General features: G+C 38.5%; 1 protein-coding gene across 1 annotated transcript in view; it reads right to left on the bottom strand.

Moving 5' to 3' along the window:
• LOC107090627 (endothelial PAS domain-containing protein 1-like) overlaps nucleotides 1–15,353 on the bottom strand; it is a 76,426-nt gene extending 61,073 nt beyond the window's left edge. Inside the window, exon 1 of the mRNA XM_015384124.1 lies at nucleotides 14,975–15,353. Coding sequence (XP_015239610.1) covers nucleotides 14,975–15,000 — 26 coding nt within the window. The 5' untranslated portion in view covers nucleotides 15,001–15,353. The remainder of the gene's footprint in view (nucleotides 1–14,974) is intronic.
• Between the last annotated feature and the right edge of the window lie 1,149 nt (nucleotides 15,354–16,502).

Raw genomic sequence — 16,502 nt, 5'->3', positions numbered from 1 at the left:
ATGGGGTACCTAATAAAGTGGCTGGTGAGTGTATATGGCAATAAAAGTCGTGGAAGGCTGAACCTGTTTGAATGTACAGCCAAAACTATTCCGGTCTCCTTATTTTCCAGACCTCGAATGATCCAGTCCAGCTAGAACGGGTCCTTGGAGGATCCAGTCCAGATAGAACGGTTTCTTGGAGGATACAATCCCTGCTTTGGTTAAACACCCACCATCACCTTATTTAGTCACATGACAAAACAGACACCAGTCATCTCCACACCCCCTCCTGCATCAAAGACAGTAAGCAGCTGTATTTAGACATTCATCCAGTGTTACGTGTAATTTTATTATATTTTATTATGGGAGAGTTCCAAGATATAAAAACACCTTCTGACCAAAACAAAAACCAAGACCTGTCGCATATCTGCAACCAAACCCCCCAGCAAGGGGTGAAATCTGGCAAACTGATCCATAATCCTCATCACCTGATGAAGCCGAATGAAAACTGAAGCGGATCGACCCAGATGTGTTTTTTTTTTTAAAGGGGGGTTGACAGATGCTGTTCTTTACACCCTCATTCATTTTCCTTTCACACCCTGCAGCTGTTTCAATCACCTCTCTCACTATGAGACTGATTAACTTATCACTCTGCGGCTGCCACAGGAGCTTGCGGCGATGCATGCAAGCCTTCGCTGTCTAAAGTCCCTGACACAAAACAAAGAACATCTCATAATCCGACTTAGAACCTTTGCAAAACAAAACAAACAGAAAACAATAGAGAGAGAGAGGAGGCAGAGCCAGCTCTGTATTTCTGTTTGCATGTATGCTGGGAGGCCTGCAGCCCTCTGCACTCATCTATTTGGCTCTGCACGCTAATGTGAACAAACCTGTTGCTTGCAGTTATCCCAGGCATCCTTCTGCATGAGCTAATGTAAGAAAATGTCCCTCATGCACTTCTGTTTGTGTCTGAACTATAAAGTGAAACATGGTAATTAAAGAAAAGCCATTAAGAGCTGCTGTAAGGCCATGCAGCATTCAATAGCTCCAACAGGCATTCAAAGCTGATTTCACTCATGCAACCATTACGTCAACTTTTTCTGTTTAAACAACTTCCTTACATCATTGGAATAAAGTTATCTGCTTCAAATTTATTAAAGGAATGTTTTGTTTAATAGAAAAAAGATGGAAAAAGGATGCAGTAGAGAAAACAGCTGTTTAGAATAAACGATAAAGCTTTTAGTGTTTTCCCTTCACAATTTAGAGAGAAAAAACTAGGTTTAAAAGAAAATGTTTTCCAAAGAGTCATCATACATTCATGATCTGCATTCATTGCAAAACTAAAAGATAAATATAGTAATCAATAAATAAAGAAACAGAACGCTCTTGGAAATAGAACGTTGTAAAAAATAAGATAACAAAAGTTGTATTTTATCAGCAGTTATATACATCAATTATTCCAGTACCGTGTACTTTTTTCTGTGTTTTCATGTTTTGTTTCTTTTTATTTTACAGCAATTCTCATATACCAGCATTAGTGTGAAATATGTGTAAGGAGACGAAGGAGATGGTCACGTTTTTTTCTTCATCTGTCCATGAAACATGCTGAAGTGAGATCATTTTCTACAGGGCAGACAGAGTAACTGCATAGAGTAACATGTGATTTGCTTATAGTGGGACATTATTAGTGAAATTAATAATTGATAATCGAATAATGATTTTATTTCATTGATTTCACACTGGAGAAATTTACCTCTGTATTACACCCATGCCCTTGGGGAGCAGTGGGCTGCCATTGTACGGCACCCAGGGCGCAAATGCAAACGCTCGCTCAGAATCGGTTTCTTTTTAGCAGTATCTTTATCTTACAATGTAAACAAACTATTATATGTAGTTTTATTATTTTAATAAGTTAACTGTCAAACTAAGATGCTACTTCATTACAGTAAGGAGGAATGGAAACTCCCAAATACATCATACAAACTTCATGTCATGTTTGTAAATGCTAAATTTAACGATATTTTGAAATTGTTTAATTTGTCACTATTTTATAGATAATAATTTCGGTAACCCTAACTGAGCTAAAGCTAGAAAGAAGGTTTGGATTGAGCCGCCTGGTCCGTGGTCCAGGCGGCTCAATCCGCCTGGACCACGGCGTGGGGGGGCGGCTGTGGTGGCCTGTCGGAGCGGGGCTGTCACTTCTGCTCTCCCCAAAGGAGGGTGGAACTGCCGGGGGTTATCTGGTTGGTTTGATTTAATGTCAGACAGTAATGATGTCTTAACCTCAAGATCTACTCGGTTACATTTAAACCCGAAAGGAGATCTTAACAACAAAATCTCATGTTCTAGATCCCAGATCACTCGTTCCAAAGGCGGACATATATAATCTATTGTGGCTGAGCTTAAATTCAGCTCATTACTTTTCTGCTCCACTCGACAGCAGGGTAGAAAATGTAACTTAAAAAATCTTTCTCTGCTCACATTTCAAACTGTCCCTCCTTCCTCAGCAAAACAGGTTCTAACCCCTGGAATCCAAGTGATTGTAGTGATAACAATGTGCTGGTGCTTATGGGTAGGAAACAGGTCCTGTAACCACAGCAGCAGGTCGGGGTGTGTGTGTGTGTGTGTGTGTGTGGGGCGGTTCACTTTGACTCTAAGTGAAACAGTTTTCATCACTTTGTTTCTGCTTTCATCACTCTCTCCTAAGAAAGGAGAGAATATTTCTTTTTCCCATTTATTTGTACAAATTGCCTTATTTTACATGGCGTTTTCCAGATCATATGCAGTGCACATTTGGGGGCGGGCTTTCCTCTGGACTGATGAGCAGAGACTCATTTCTATTGGTCTGAATGGATGTTAGCAACAACACTGGTGAACAGCGAACATTTTTATTTGGATTGATGTGAACAGAATGTGAGCATAAAAACCCCATTGCACTTTGTAATATTCAAACTGAAACGGACACAAGTGAACAAAAATCATAAATTCAAACTGTAAAATTACTAAAAAAGAAATAACAATATAAAAAATAAAAAGAATTTGAAAAAGCTAAATCTGAGAAAACATTCAAGTTACTCCTAAACCTTAAAAGTTTCATTTCTGGATTGTATTTTTTTTCCTTTTTCATTTCCAAAACATGTTCTTTGCAACAATAATAGAATAAACTCCATAGCTGGACAGATTTCATTGACACCAGCTGAAAGCTGAACATCGGACCACACCCATGGTCTGCTCTTCAAGCAAAGGCGCACTTTCTTGGAAGATCTATATCGCTTCTTGGAAGCAGTTTGAACTTGCTAGCTTGTCTAAGTCAGTCTTGCTTTTTAATATTTGAAAAGGAACAAAGTTCAGGTTGAGAAAATACAAATTGAAAGTTTTTTTTTACCTTTATTTTAGTTATCAAAGAAATTCGACTTCAAGTTTTGGTTTTTTGACACAGATATTTACAAAATAAACAACAACATAAAACAGGTTAATTCAGGATAGATCTAAGGTCTAAAATAGGCCAACAGTCTGCCCACACCCATTCCACACACACCCACCCACCCACACATACAGCTTTTCCTTGCTTACAGTGGGCCTTCCTGAAGTTGTGGCGCCTGGTCGAACACAAACACAGAGCAACAATACAGTACGGGCTAATCTGTGATCCTGAGGAACATTGAGTTCTGGAAACGCAGCGAAAAACACAAACACACACCAACAAACAGCTATCCCAGACAGGGGCCCCGACTTTGGCTCAATCAGGGGAAGAACGATGCAGGAGATTACTGATGATTTTGATAGTCCATGAAAGAAGCTCGCACACACACACACACACACACACATTGCGGTACAAACAAACAAAACGGCCCACAGCACTCTGATGGTTGGGATAGACTGGCTGATTGAGAGAGGCACAGAGGGGGAGCAGAAAAACAGTCAGAATCAGACCGCAGGTGGTGAGCTAAGGGGACCCTGCTGCAGAATATTAAACACGCTGCATGCTGAACGTCTGACCAAATAGGACAACGATGGACGTAAATGCATGCAAATTCCTGCAGATTGCAAAATAAAAAGTATTAAAAAGCCATCCTAACCTACGATGTCATCGATATTTAAAACTTGGATAGCGACGGCTGGGCGCTCTATTTCATATTGCTGCAGAAAAAGAAAAAATCCTTCTTACTCCTTATGGCTTCTTACAGGTTGGTCAGTTGCAGAATAAGAAATACATTTTTGTTAGAATCAGATCTTTTTTAGGCAATTTATTTATAACAATTATTTATCCTGGAAAATTTTTTTCTTAAATTTTTTTTACTTTAAATTTGGTGGCTAAAATTTCACCTGCAGAAATTCAACTGTAGAAATGGGTGGGCATTCTATCATTTGATGTTGCTCTAGATTTTATGACCTGCTGTGAATGACCAATGCTGGGCGACCTAAACTTGGGTCAAAAATGGGTTTCAGCAGGTAAAAAAAAACAAAAAACAGTGAACTAGCATGGCAACCGAACCGTACAAGCAGTTCTTTGTTGAAGGCATGGTGGGTAAATGTTTGGCTGATCTGATGAGAGCTGCAGCGCTCCAACCTCACTGCTAATAATCCATCTCTGACCAATGTACTGTTGTGTCATGGCATCAAATGAGCGCATCTGATTGGTTAAAAGCCGCTGGCTTCGCTTTAATGCTGGTTGATCACAGAAGGTGAACAGACTCTTTACAGATTTCTGCTGATGAATTTCAATATAAACATTTTTGAAGGTACATTTTTGGAGAAGAATTTTTGGCAGATATTTAAATGAAACTGCAAAAGATGCAAATTATTTAGCAATTGTCAAACACTGAATCTATGTTATAGATTCAGTGCATGAATCTATGTTATAGATCCAGTGTTTAAAAAATATCTGATTTTAATTAGACTGAATTTCTTCCATACAGAAATGATTTCTCTGTTGCCTTACAGCCAGAATGTTCTGGTTTCTAATCCTGGTGCCAGTTTCTACTCAGTCACAGTTTTCATTTTTTTACATGAGAGAAGACTCCCTCTAACTGTGATTGCTTTATTTTAGTCTGTTTATTACTTAAAACACTATTCTGAATATATATATATATATATATATATATATATATATATATATATATATATATATATATATATATATATATATATATATATATATATTTATTTTTTTTTCTTTATGTGAGCTTTTTTAAATATTTCAGATATTGCCTGCCAAAACTTTTACATCCTTTAAAATTGTTTACAAATATATAATTACTGTAAATTGTAAAAGAAAATCTTCTGTTACAATAAAGCACATATTGATCTATAAATAGTTCCTAACCCAGCTCTGAAGCTGAACTCTTATCGTCGACCTTTGAACGTCCAGTAAATGGTTGGATTACCGTATGACCATGCATCTTTATCTACATCGACGTCCACTTTTTTAAGCTACAATAGCCTAGCTATTTTTTAATGGACTTATCTTTTATTTACTTGTCTACATCACAGTTAGGATTTTAAAAAAAATATTCCTGCAGGTGAAAAATGGTGAAAAGTTTAAAACCAATTATGACAAAGATTTTTTCTGTTCTAAACAAATGTACACTTATTCATTCAATTATTTACTTTCTTCTTGATTCATTTCATTATTTTCTTTATTTTTTTCAACCATATCATAGATTATAAATATATCTACTGTTTTCATGTTGGATAAGCTGCCTGCATTCAGAATTTATGGAAACAAATGAGCAAAAACGGGAATTTTGCAAATGCAGGTTCAGCAGTTTTGCAGTTGGAAATGCATCATCAAACATTTAGAAAATAAAGAGCTAAATATTTTCGACAGTTAAAAAAGAGGCACATATGAAGAGCAGTCTGTAGCTGAAGACCTCGCATAAATATTCAGCCAATTACTGAGTCATTCCTGACGGTGGTTGTTAAATGTTCCTTCCTGCTTCTTTAGATATAAAACTCATTAAATATGATAAAGTTGTTTCGTTATAAAAAAAAATAAAAAATAGTTCTAGGGTATAAGATCACCATTAGTTTCTATTTCTAGGAGTATAATAAGCAGAATAAACGAAAAGGATTAGCTGATTAGTTGAAGATGATCAAAGACGTGTTCAAGATGACAGGAACACGAATCTTATTCAGGTTTTAAATTTATCGTATTATTTTTACAACTGAAGCAAAGTTTCTCTGCATAGCATCTAGTCAGTAAGAAAGTAAAAAAAAAAAATAACATCCAATTTGATAGAATTTTTTCAAACGATTCTTTTTTTTTCCTCTTTTCTTGTCTCCAACAAGCTTAAACATAAGAGACAAAAGAGTCTGATTTTCAAATATGTGAGAAAAAGGAAACTCTAATATATTTTAACTTCCTGTCTGCGTAGAAAAATTAAGAATGAAAACGGTTTGGAAGAAAGAAGCTTTAATTTTCCTGGAAAGTTTGTTTCCCACATTTTAAACGTCAAAAAACTTTGAAAATGTCCCGTTTCCTAGGCCCATTCAAGTGTATCGTTAGATCTTGAAGTGGTTGACAGGTCCCTCTCGACCCTGGAAAGTGACATTTTTGGTAAAATCCTTTGTCTCAGTGAGTGACGCTGTTAGCAGGAAACAGAGCCTCAGAGGACCAGTTCACAGAGGAATACAATCACTTCTGTCTACTCACCCACAGAGGCATAAAACATTGAAAGAACAGCAAATGTAGATCTTTTTTTTTCTACACCTCAAACAAAACCATGTAATGTAGGAAATGTAGAACTTAGAGGAATTAAATTGGTTTATGATGCTTTTTGTTCTTCTAAAGCTTGTTGCACTGATCTTGACTGCTGCCAATTCTGACAGATTTTCTACCCTTTAAAAGTTGTGCCTATTTTTCCATTAAAGGTGACTGAGCAGTCACTGTAAACATAGTTAATATAAAAAAAGGTTCAAATATTTATGAAGGTAGCGTTTAAATCGTTTCCTAGTATTTGACGTTCGCAGCTAGTGCAGTTAGCGTTATCTAAAGAGCAGCCTCTAAGCATTCCAAATATTCTGTCCTTTATGTATCTAAGATTTCCTAATCCAGCATATTTGTTGTTTTGTTTTGCATAACACAAACAAAAAAATTAAATGTATAAAACAATGCAGCTCTGTAGTGATATCCCCAGCCTTCCTGTTATCTGCCCAAAATCCTGCTCTCTCTCACTCTATGGCAACCTGTGTTGCAGGTAAGAATCAACTTCTTATAGAAAATAAGAAATCTGAAGAGTGATCAAGGTAAGATGTGTTTAATGAGAAAAATGCAAACTGCAAAGTGTCTCTTTGATTTACCTTTAGCTCTAACAGCTGAAGTCAGATTAGCTCGTTCTTTATAATCAGATAGAAGCTATTTATAAATGTAATAACAGTGAAGTTCTGCTGATTCAAAGCACTGAAATGACCTAACATGAACTGACATTAGCCTTCAAATTTAAAATACATTTTATTTCAGGTTAGAGTTGGTTGATTAATTGATTTTATATGTTAATCAAATTTCCTGTTTTTTTTTTTTTTGTCGTGAAATCTGGAATTTGTTTTCCACCAATGAACTACTTGGGCTTCCGTAGTTCAAAGTGACATCAGTTCATTACTTTTTGTTCTCAGCTGTCTACTCATAATGGATGAACTACCTCAGTGTGTCATTCCACCGGCTAGAATCATTTAGGGGGTTATACTTTCATTGTGTTATATTTTGTGTTATTTTTTCATTGTTTGTTGTGAAACATAATTATTTTACAAGCAGGTTTCACAGTTTGAATTTTGTTGGCCTTTAAATTAAGGTCACCTCCAATAGGGGATGACTGAAATAAAAGCTTGTGTTTAAAAGTAATACATTATGTTTTTAATTCTATAGTGAAACTTAAGAGAGGACAAATCTGATTAATAGGATTTTGTAGAAAAACAATCTTTAAAAAAGATAAAATGAATCAATGGCTTTGCAGCTTCTTGGAAGAAGTTTATGCTCATTTAGATAAGGAGCTATAATCTGTCTCTGAATCGTCTTATCAGACAAAGTTGAAATGAATTCATGGTCAAAGTCCAAACTTATTTGTGTGGCTCCGACTTTAAAGCCGTCACCTTGCCGGTAAGAAAGTTTGCAGCAGATGGATCTGGGCCAGGTGACACACTGGATCCTGGAAGCGAGCCCATTTCGGTAGCAGAGGAAGAGGAAGAAGGGGAGCTGGAGGAGGGGAAGAAGGAAATGGCAAGGAGACAGAGTTCTGGAGGAGGGCTGGAGTCGTAGAGCTCTGAGGGAGCAACAACAAAGTTTGGTGGACAAACAGCGCAGCTGGAAGGCCCTGATGGATACCAGACACCAGGCAGAAGGACAGGAGAAGAAGAAAAAAAATGGAAAACAGGTTTAAAAGACAGGCGGGAAGCGTGGGCAGGTGAAAATGAAGGAGATGAAAACAATAGAGAGGAAAGAGGTAGAGAAAGGTTTCCCAGGCCTGAGGTCTGACCAACTCCTCACATATAATCTATACTTTGATTTCTGGTGTATTAAACCTTCCTGGCTGTTAATTTAACAGCAGTGAGTGACGTCATTCAGACCCACAGCAAACAAACAGAAATAGGAACATTAAGCTCTGTAGCTACACTTTGGTTCAGTTTTATTTGGATTTCATTTAATAGACCAAGAAAAGGCAGCACTAATCTCAAGATAAAAATCTGTATTCGCTTTACTCTAGTATCTCTAAATAAAATTCCCCCCATGTTGAATAAAGTCTCCTTGACTTCAGGTTAATCTCATAAAGGCCTCACAGAACAAGCAGCACAGAAAAAAGGACTATGATGTAAAGAAGTTTCAATCCAGAAGTTCAGTTTAAAGCATATTTCAGTCACAATGATACAACTCATTACCCATCAACACTGTGAAGTACGGTGGTGGCAGCATTATGTTCTATTTCTACAAAGTATTGCCTCTAGGCTGTGACAATGAATACCAAACCTTTCACATTTTGTTTGTAAAGGAAACTATTGATTCTCTCTATACAGCACTTGGATTAAAGATACCCTATAAATTAATTGATTTATAAATTATAGAAATCTATAATTTCCTTTCAACTATAATTCAGTACTTTTCAATAGATATCGAAGAGCCAGTGAAAAATACTAAAGTATTTAATTATATTTTAGATTTAAATTAATTTAGTTCTAAAGCCGCTTTGGATGAACTTCTAAACATCGAGCCCTCAGTTTGAAATCCTCTGACCTTTACCCCAGTTCACGTTTCTATTGTCCAGCAACTCTGTTTTCATCTTCCTTTCACTCGTTTACATGTCAACAAACACCGAACAAGGACTTTAAAGTTAAAGCAAACATTTTAACACTAAGCAGTGAAAATGGATCATGATGCTGCAGCTCTAGACGCCCAACTCATCTTAGAAACATCCCTACCCAAATACAAGGCAATAAGGCAGCAGTCACCAAAACGGATATTTGTGGTAAAGGACCGGGAGTCGCTCCATGGTAGCGACGATAAACCATCAGACCAAACCCAAATGGGAAACTCCAAATCCATGAAACCTCTAAACAAAGCGATGAGCAACGAGGAAGAGATGCAGCGTTTACAGAAGGATTCTTCTGCTGCAAACTTCCTTCCGTCAAACCAAGGTCAGCTTTATGTGGAACAAAATCTACACCCAGCCTCTTAACAAAAGCAAGCACGTGTGTGCAGTAAAAACCCTGATAAAGGAGTCTTCTGCGCATCATTCTGGCTGATAGTAAAGGAGTTAACAACAAAAAACTCGCAATGTCTCTAGTAAAAAACAAAGAAGCAACACTAGAAGTAAAGAAACAAAAATGAGGGAAAAAAAAGGAACAAATCTTTTGATATCTTTTTAGGTAAACAATGAACTTTAAAATCAAACTTGCTAAAAGGGGATTTAAAGTAAACCTCACACCATATTAAGACCAAAAAACATCAAATGATCAGAAAATGACATCACATGTCTCAGCCAACATGCAGTCACTTCATCCCTCATCATTTAAAGCGTTTTCAAAAAGCATGCTGGATTTTAGCTGTGGAAGTTTCTGGGCACGGCTAAATCAATGTCCAGCTACAGATTCTATTCTCACCAAAACAACCTCCTGTTTTCATTTTACAATCTATTCCTCTAATACGTCTTTAATGATGGTGGCAGCCTGGCTTCTGTCAGCGAGCCCCAGGGCCACGATGTAGCTTAACACCATCAGTGTGAGTGAATGGGTGGATGTAGTGCTTTGGTCAGCTCTCAGGTCAGTCCATTTAACATTTTCCACTGGAAGCTGAACAGAAAGGAAACTAGCTGTGGATAAAATCCATCATTTTTTAAATATCATTATTCATTTTCTATCACTGATTTGTCTATTTGGCAGTTTTACTACATTTAAATCGCCCGAATCACTAATTAAGATAAAATCAGTGTCACTGAAAAGATAAACAACCCGACTGTCCAGAGTTTGTCTTTCATATTGAATGATTTCCACTGAACTTTCTCAGCTTTATGTTAAAGAAAATCTAAACCCAGCCTCTTAACTAAAGCAAACACTTCAGGAAAATTCTTTAACGTAACTGCTCTCATCCTGGACACTATCTTATACAGTAGATATTTAAACATACAGCAAATTAACCTTATAAACCAACAAAGCAACTCACCTGAAACTATACTTGAGAAATACGCTATATCCTTTCACTGATTAACTACAGATTCAACTAAAGCTTCTTAGTTTTTGGGCTTTTTAAAATGAATATTAATAAAGAAGGAGAATCATTTGTCTTCCAGCAAAGGTTACTGGTACCAAAGTGCTTTATTATCAAATAAAACAAGCTAATAACATGTTTTATAATACGTCTCCCACATTCTTAGCTACAAAACCTCCTAATTCTTTAATCATCGCTCTATCAGATAAATATCTTTCTTTATGTGCTATTGGAACGACAAAAAGCAAGAAATGCTTGAGAGATAAATGTTATTCTATGATTCCCCCGCCTCTCAACAGCATCCCTTATCCCAGCTGGGATAAATGTGACGAAAAACTGATGGATGGATGGATGGATGGATGGATGGATGGATGGATGGATGGATGGATGGACGGACGGACGGACGGACCGACGGACGGATGGATGTGCAAAGCACAGAGTAAAACCTACTTTGTTAGTGAAACTGCACTACCCTACAGTGCTTTGCCTTGCCACTGCTGACATGTCCTGGCTCCGATGCCATGGCCTGAGTAGCTGCTTCCTCTCCCTTCAGAGACTCCTTCAGCAGGGAAGCTAAGCTGAAGAGGCATTAAATCCACCCAGATCTCCTCTTTCAGAGTCTGGCCTTGGCTTTCCATCATCCCCTCATCCTGCAGAGGCCTTCTGCTCCGTCAGTGATCTATGGGCAGCGTAAGGGGAGCAGATCTGACTAACCCAGGTCAGCCGTGATGTGAAACGCTGAGTCGACAGGCTTGGATTTTCTCCACAGCATGCTTCTGACCAGGCTTTAGACTCTTCATTGATTCAGCTTTATGGCTCCGGCCTGTGTGTCATTACTAAGCGTTTGGCAGAAATTAAAACACCAGTCACAGTGATTAGACTTTGTTTAGCAGCTAACAAAATACAGCAGGAGAAAATGCAGAAATATTAGAAATGTGAGGCTCATATTCTTCAATAAAGCCCTGCAGAATCATTCCCATTCACACATTCCCTGCATGCCGCACACACCTGTATTGGGCACCCTTCTGCTTTTTAAAATCAGAATCAGCTGTATTTCACACCAGGAGTTTGACTTTTAAAGTCAAGACATTTTAAATAGAAATACGGTGAAAAACAAATGTTCCTTTGAGTAAAAAGCTTAGTGTTGTTCTACGTTGTGCAGTCAGTGTGTCAGTTCCAGCTGTTTCCGACAGTAATACCGCTGAGAAGAGATGTAAAACACAGAGAGGTGGTGAGGTGAGCGACGGTATCACCATGAAACCTATATCAGCCTGGCAGCTCGCCCACAGTCCAACCTTTCACATTGTTTCCAATGGAATCATGGAAGAGCATCATTGCTGATGAGCTGCAGCCTTCTGCTTGTCACCACAGAGGCTTTTTATCTGATTTCTTACATGGTTTCTACATCCATTTAAGAACTTCATCAAGATACTAAAACCCAACCAGCTAATATTCTATTAATTTTATTGGTCTTTCCTTTATAAATGGTGACATTAGTAATAAAATGATTGTTGAATATTATAGCTATTGCTCATTATAACCATGTTGGACAGACTAATTCTATTTCTACACTCACTGCCTGAAAAAACCAATGTCAAGCTATTTGGATTTAAGTGAAGTTTGGTCATTTTCATTTCTTTCACTTATAAAATATAAAACAACAAAAGCACCCTGCTGTTTTTGAAGTTGAGTAAAACACGATCATTGTGTAGAAACTGAAGAGCAACATAAACCTGCCTAGTTAAGGTCAGCATGTGTGTTAAGCACCAGGCTGCAGGCTAGCAGCCCCAGCAGCTAACCTGGGAATTATTATTTACAGATCGCCACACTAATAATGTTTATAACGTAGAATTTATGCAACAACAGAAGCTATTTTTCATCATGGTGATTTTAAGTTCAACTTCCTTGTTATAGATAACGACTTTAACAGTTTCAACTAATTATATAATCTTGTTTGTTTCTTAAGAAATAACTGCAATCTTTATAAATTTCTCTATGATTTTCATCGTTTCTTAGATGTTTGCAGATTTGCTCAATAAAATAACATTAATGTCATTAAAGGTCAGACTTTTCACATTTATATCAGATGATTTAAACATAGAAAATAATGTGACCTGGACATTAAATGTTTGCTACAAAATTACAAAAATAGGCAAAATCCCCCAAAAATGTCCAATAATTCAATTTACATGCAGATTTATTTTTCTTTTGCTATTTTGTTTTTCAAGAATAAATAAAAAGATAAATAAAGTGCAGTATTGAGCTCAATAGGTTTCTGATTAATGCATATAATCCATATTTTGTTCATTCAGAGATAATTTGTTAGGGAAAAAAGATTTTAACCGACCAAGCAAGAGTTAAACATTATAGAAATGGAAAAAAAAACCTCTGTGTCTCTCAAAGGAATTGTTGAAAGTTTGGTGCTCATAAAATAAAAGCCATAAAATAGAAAGTAAAGAAGTGGAAACAACCATCTTCTCCTCCTACTGAAACTGCAGAGTCCAGTTTGCACATCAGAGATTTTTACCACCCTGACCATAACAGCCAACGCTCCATTCATCCCATCATCATCGTCATCATCATCATCATCATCATCATCATCATCATCATCATCATCATCATCATTTAATTAACCCCATCTGAAGCACATCAGCTCGGTGTTTCCAGCCGGCTGTCTTGAATCACAACTTATCAGAGCAATTGTGACTTCCAGGCAGCAGGCCGCCACTAAAGAGCTCCTGTGTGACAAACGCACATCAACAGGAGGCTGAAGTCTCTGACTAACAAATCCTCCCTAAAATGGCCGATAGGAAACACTCATCTCCTTCTCCTCAGGTGCTTTTTTGAACTCTTCGATTGGTTTGCCTTTTATAAAGCCTGGGGGCGACCTAAATTCCTCTTCTGTTGAGGTTTGGGGCCAGGAGAACCGCCACAGGCTCTGGACTGAACAGACAGGCCGGCGTCAGGCAAACAGCGCCTGATTGAAATCAATTTCTTTCCTCAGAGGTGCGTAAATAGATGAACAAATAAGCGGATAAATCCAATTTTCCCTCCTCCTTCATGTTTCAGCTTCAACCATCCGGCTGGTTGATATCCAGCAGTTTTCCACAGTTAATTATCTCCTTTGACAGATGTGGTTTATGGGTTTATTTTGGCACCAAACTGAGACAGGCAGAAAGATTATCCAAGATCAGCTCTGTGACCACTGCACTACTACTACTCACTACTGGTGAGCCTTTGAAAAAAAAAAAAAACACAGCCGTTGCACATAACACACACAACATCTCAAACAAACAAACATAAAATCCACACAGAGGTCTGATGAAAGCAGCCATGCACGTTATAAAACATGAAGCTCCATGAATTCTGTCCATTAAAGAATAAAAAAAGGTGAAGCAGATCCTCAGCTGCACAGGACCCAGGTGTCATCTCCTCTACTGACAGTGGAGATACCTAAAGTTCTGGAAATGTTCTGATATCTGCTGCCATCACCGAGCGAGAGCCCATTGTTCCACAAAGGTCAAAGGTTAAAAATGGAGGTTCTGAGCTGCAGAATTCTGGGATTTTATAGAAGTTATCCCAATTTGCATGGTGCAAAATGTTGATTTAATGCACAACAGGCGTGTTTTTCATAACTTTGGATTGGGACAATTTATTGTGAGAAGCCAGTATTATAACCTGCTATTACAGCTTCAGGACACAGTTATCAATTTATTCAGTCTGATTTGAGGAAAAACTCACTGCTGATCTGCAGCAGAGCGTAAAGAATGAATAAAGATAAAACATGAATGATGCCTTTAATTAGAGGCTTTTCAGGCTCAGCTTTTACTATTTCCAGCATGAAAATTAAAGTCAGGAGATTTGTCAAGATTATCCACATTTCTTCTAAGACTTCTTTGAATTTATTTATTTTTTAAGTCCATCACAGTTCAAACTGGTTTTATATGCATTCATAGACCGGAAGTAATGGGAGGTTTCAGCAGAACAAAGTAAATAAATGATTAATTACTTTTAACTCAGGGATATTTACTTAAAAAAGAAGTTTGGCAAAGATAATCAGATGAGCTTCCAGCAGCATCTCTGCTTCCTTCTGTGTAAAATTAATCTTTTCTCACTAGTTTAACAAAACTCAGACTTACCAAAGAAATATAACAAAAAACAAAGAAATCCAGTTTGAGAGTTTGAGAATATTAGCGCAGATGAAAGTAATTAAAGCAGCCGTGAGAGTGAATCCAGGTCAGCTCCTTTTCTGCAAAATAATGGGATTTAAAAGCTTTCTGAGGATTAAATCTCTTTTCTTACCTCTTTTTCTCCTTGTCAGCCGCCATGGTTTAATCTCAGTCTTGTAAGTCCGACAGTCTGAGTTAAGTCCAACTTTAGAGTAACAAAAGCTTGTTTTCTATTTAAAAAATGCAAAACGCAAAAAAAAGGAAAACAGTGCGGCCCAGTGCGCAGAACAGGAGGACCCTGAGGATCCTGGCATGCAGCAGGGGGCTGTGCTTCCAGGCTGGGGGGCCACAGGTGGTGGATAATCGGGGGGCGTACAGTCTCAGATCACTGCCGAGGATCGTACAGCCTCTCACCCGCAGAAGAGAGCGCTCAACACCGGCTGGGAGAGAAGTAAGCACCGCTGCCGCAGGTTCCAGACTTTCCTCGCCTTCTGAGGGCAGCAGTCCCTCCGCAGGCGGATCGCTCTCTGACCTGGGTGTCAGCTGGCTCCATGACAGCGGGCCCAGGGCGCTGATTGGCTCCGGGAGCCGCCGGGTGCCACCCCCTCCTGGCTGAACATAACCGACTCTCCCCCCCCCCCCCCCCATCCTACCTGTTTGTCCCCTGATGTGTAGCAGGTGTTTGGGGCCCCGTTCATTTCATCCTGCGGACTCATAGATGAATAAAGGGTTTAAGAATAGTTTCTGAAAGGAGATTAAAAAAAGATGAATATTAGAGCAGAACTAATAAAACCATCTGCAGTAACACCACCCCCCCCCCCAACATTAATTTAGTACCTGTTTTAAAAGAATAAACAAATGACAAAATGTTCCTCTACACTTTATAGGGCAGTAATTCAATGAATAAAAGGCAATATAAAACAAACACAATCATTGGGCTGCTCCCTGGAGCAGAGCTGGTCCAAACCCACACATGGCACCAAGTAGACCATCAGCCCCCCTTAGCCCACCCTCATTCAATTGTTATTTGGGTTTAAAAACAATAGCAAAAATAAAAAATAAAAAAATTCAACAACCTTCACCTTATTGTGAAATCATACGATAAATTCAAGTCAGTATTAAAAATCAATTCCAAAACACATTATTATCCCAGTGAGAAAATAGTGTCGAATAAATTATGTGTACGTTCTAAGGGTGGGGACGATCTAAGGGTAGGAGCGATCTAAGGGTGGGATCGATCTAAGGGTAGGAGCGATCTAAGGGTGGGGACGATCTAAGGGTAGGAGCGATCTAAGGGTGGGATCGATCTAAGGGTAGGAGCGATCTAAGGGTGGGGACGATCTAAGGGTGGGGACGATCTAAGGGTAGGAGCGATCTAAGGGTAGGAGCGATCTAAGGGTAGGAGCGATCTAAGGGTAGGAGCAATCTAAGGGTGGGGACGATCTAAGGGTAGGAGCGATCTAAGGGTAGGAGCGATCTAAGGGTAGGAGCGATCTAAGGTTAGGAGCGATCTAAGGGTGGGGACGATCCAAGGGTAGGAGCGATCTAAGGGTGGGGACGATCTAAGGGTGGGGACGATCTAAGGGTAGGAGCGATCTAAGGGTGGGGACGATCTAAGGGTAGGAGCGATCTAAGGGTAGGAGCGATCTAAGGGGAGGTGC

The sequence above is a fragment of the Cyprinodon variegatus genome, unplaced genomic scaffold, assembly GCF_000732505.1.
Source record: "Cyprinodon variegatus isolate N-32 unplaced genomic scaffold, C_variegatus-1.0 Scaffold304, whole genome shotgun sequence".
NCBI classification, from domain to species: Eukaryota; Metazoa; Chordata; class Actinopteri; order Cyprinodontiformes; family Cyprinodontidae; genus Cyprinodon; species Cyprinodon variegatus.
The sequence above is the reverse complement of the archived record's forward strand: the minus strand, read 5'-3'. Positions and strand labels throughout refer to the sequence as shown.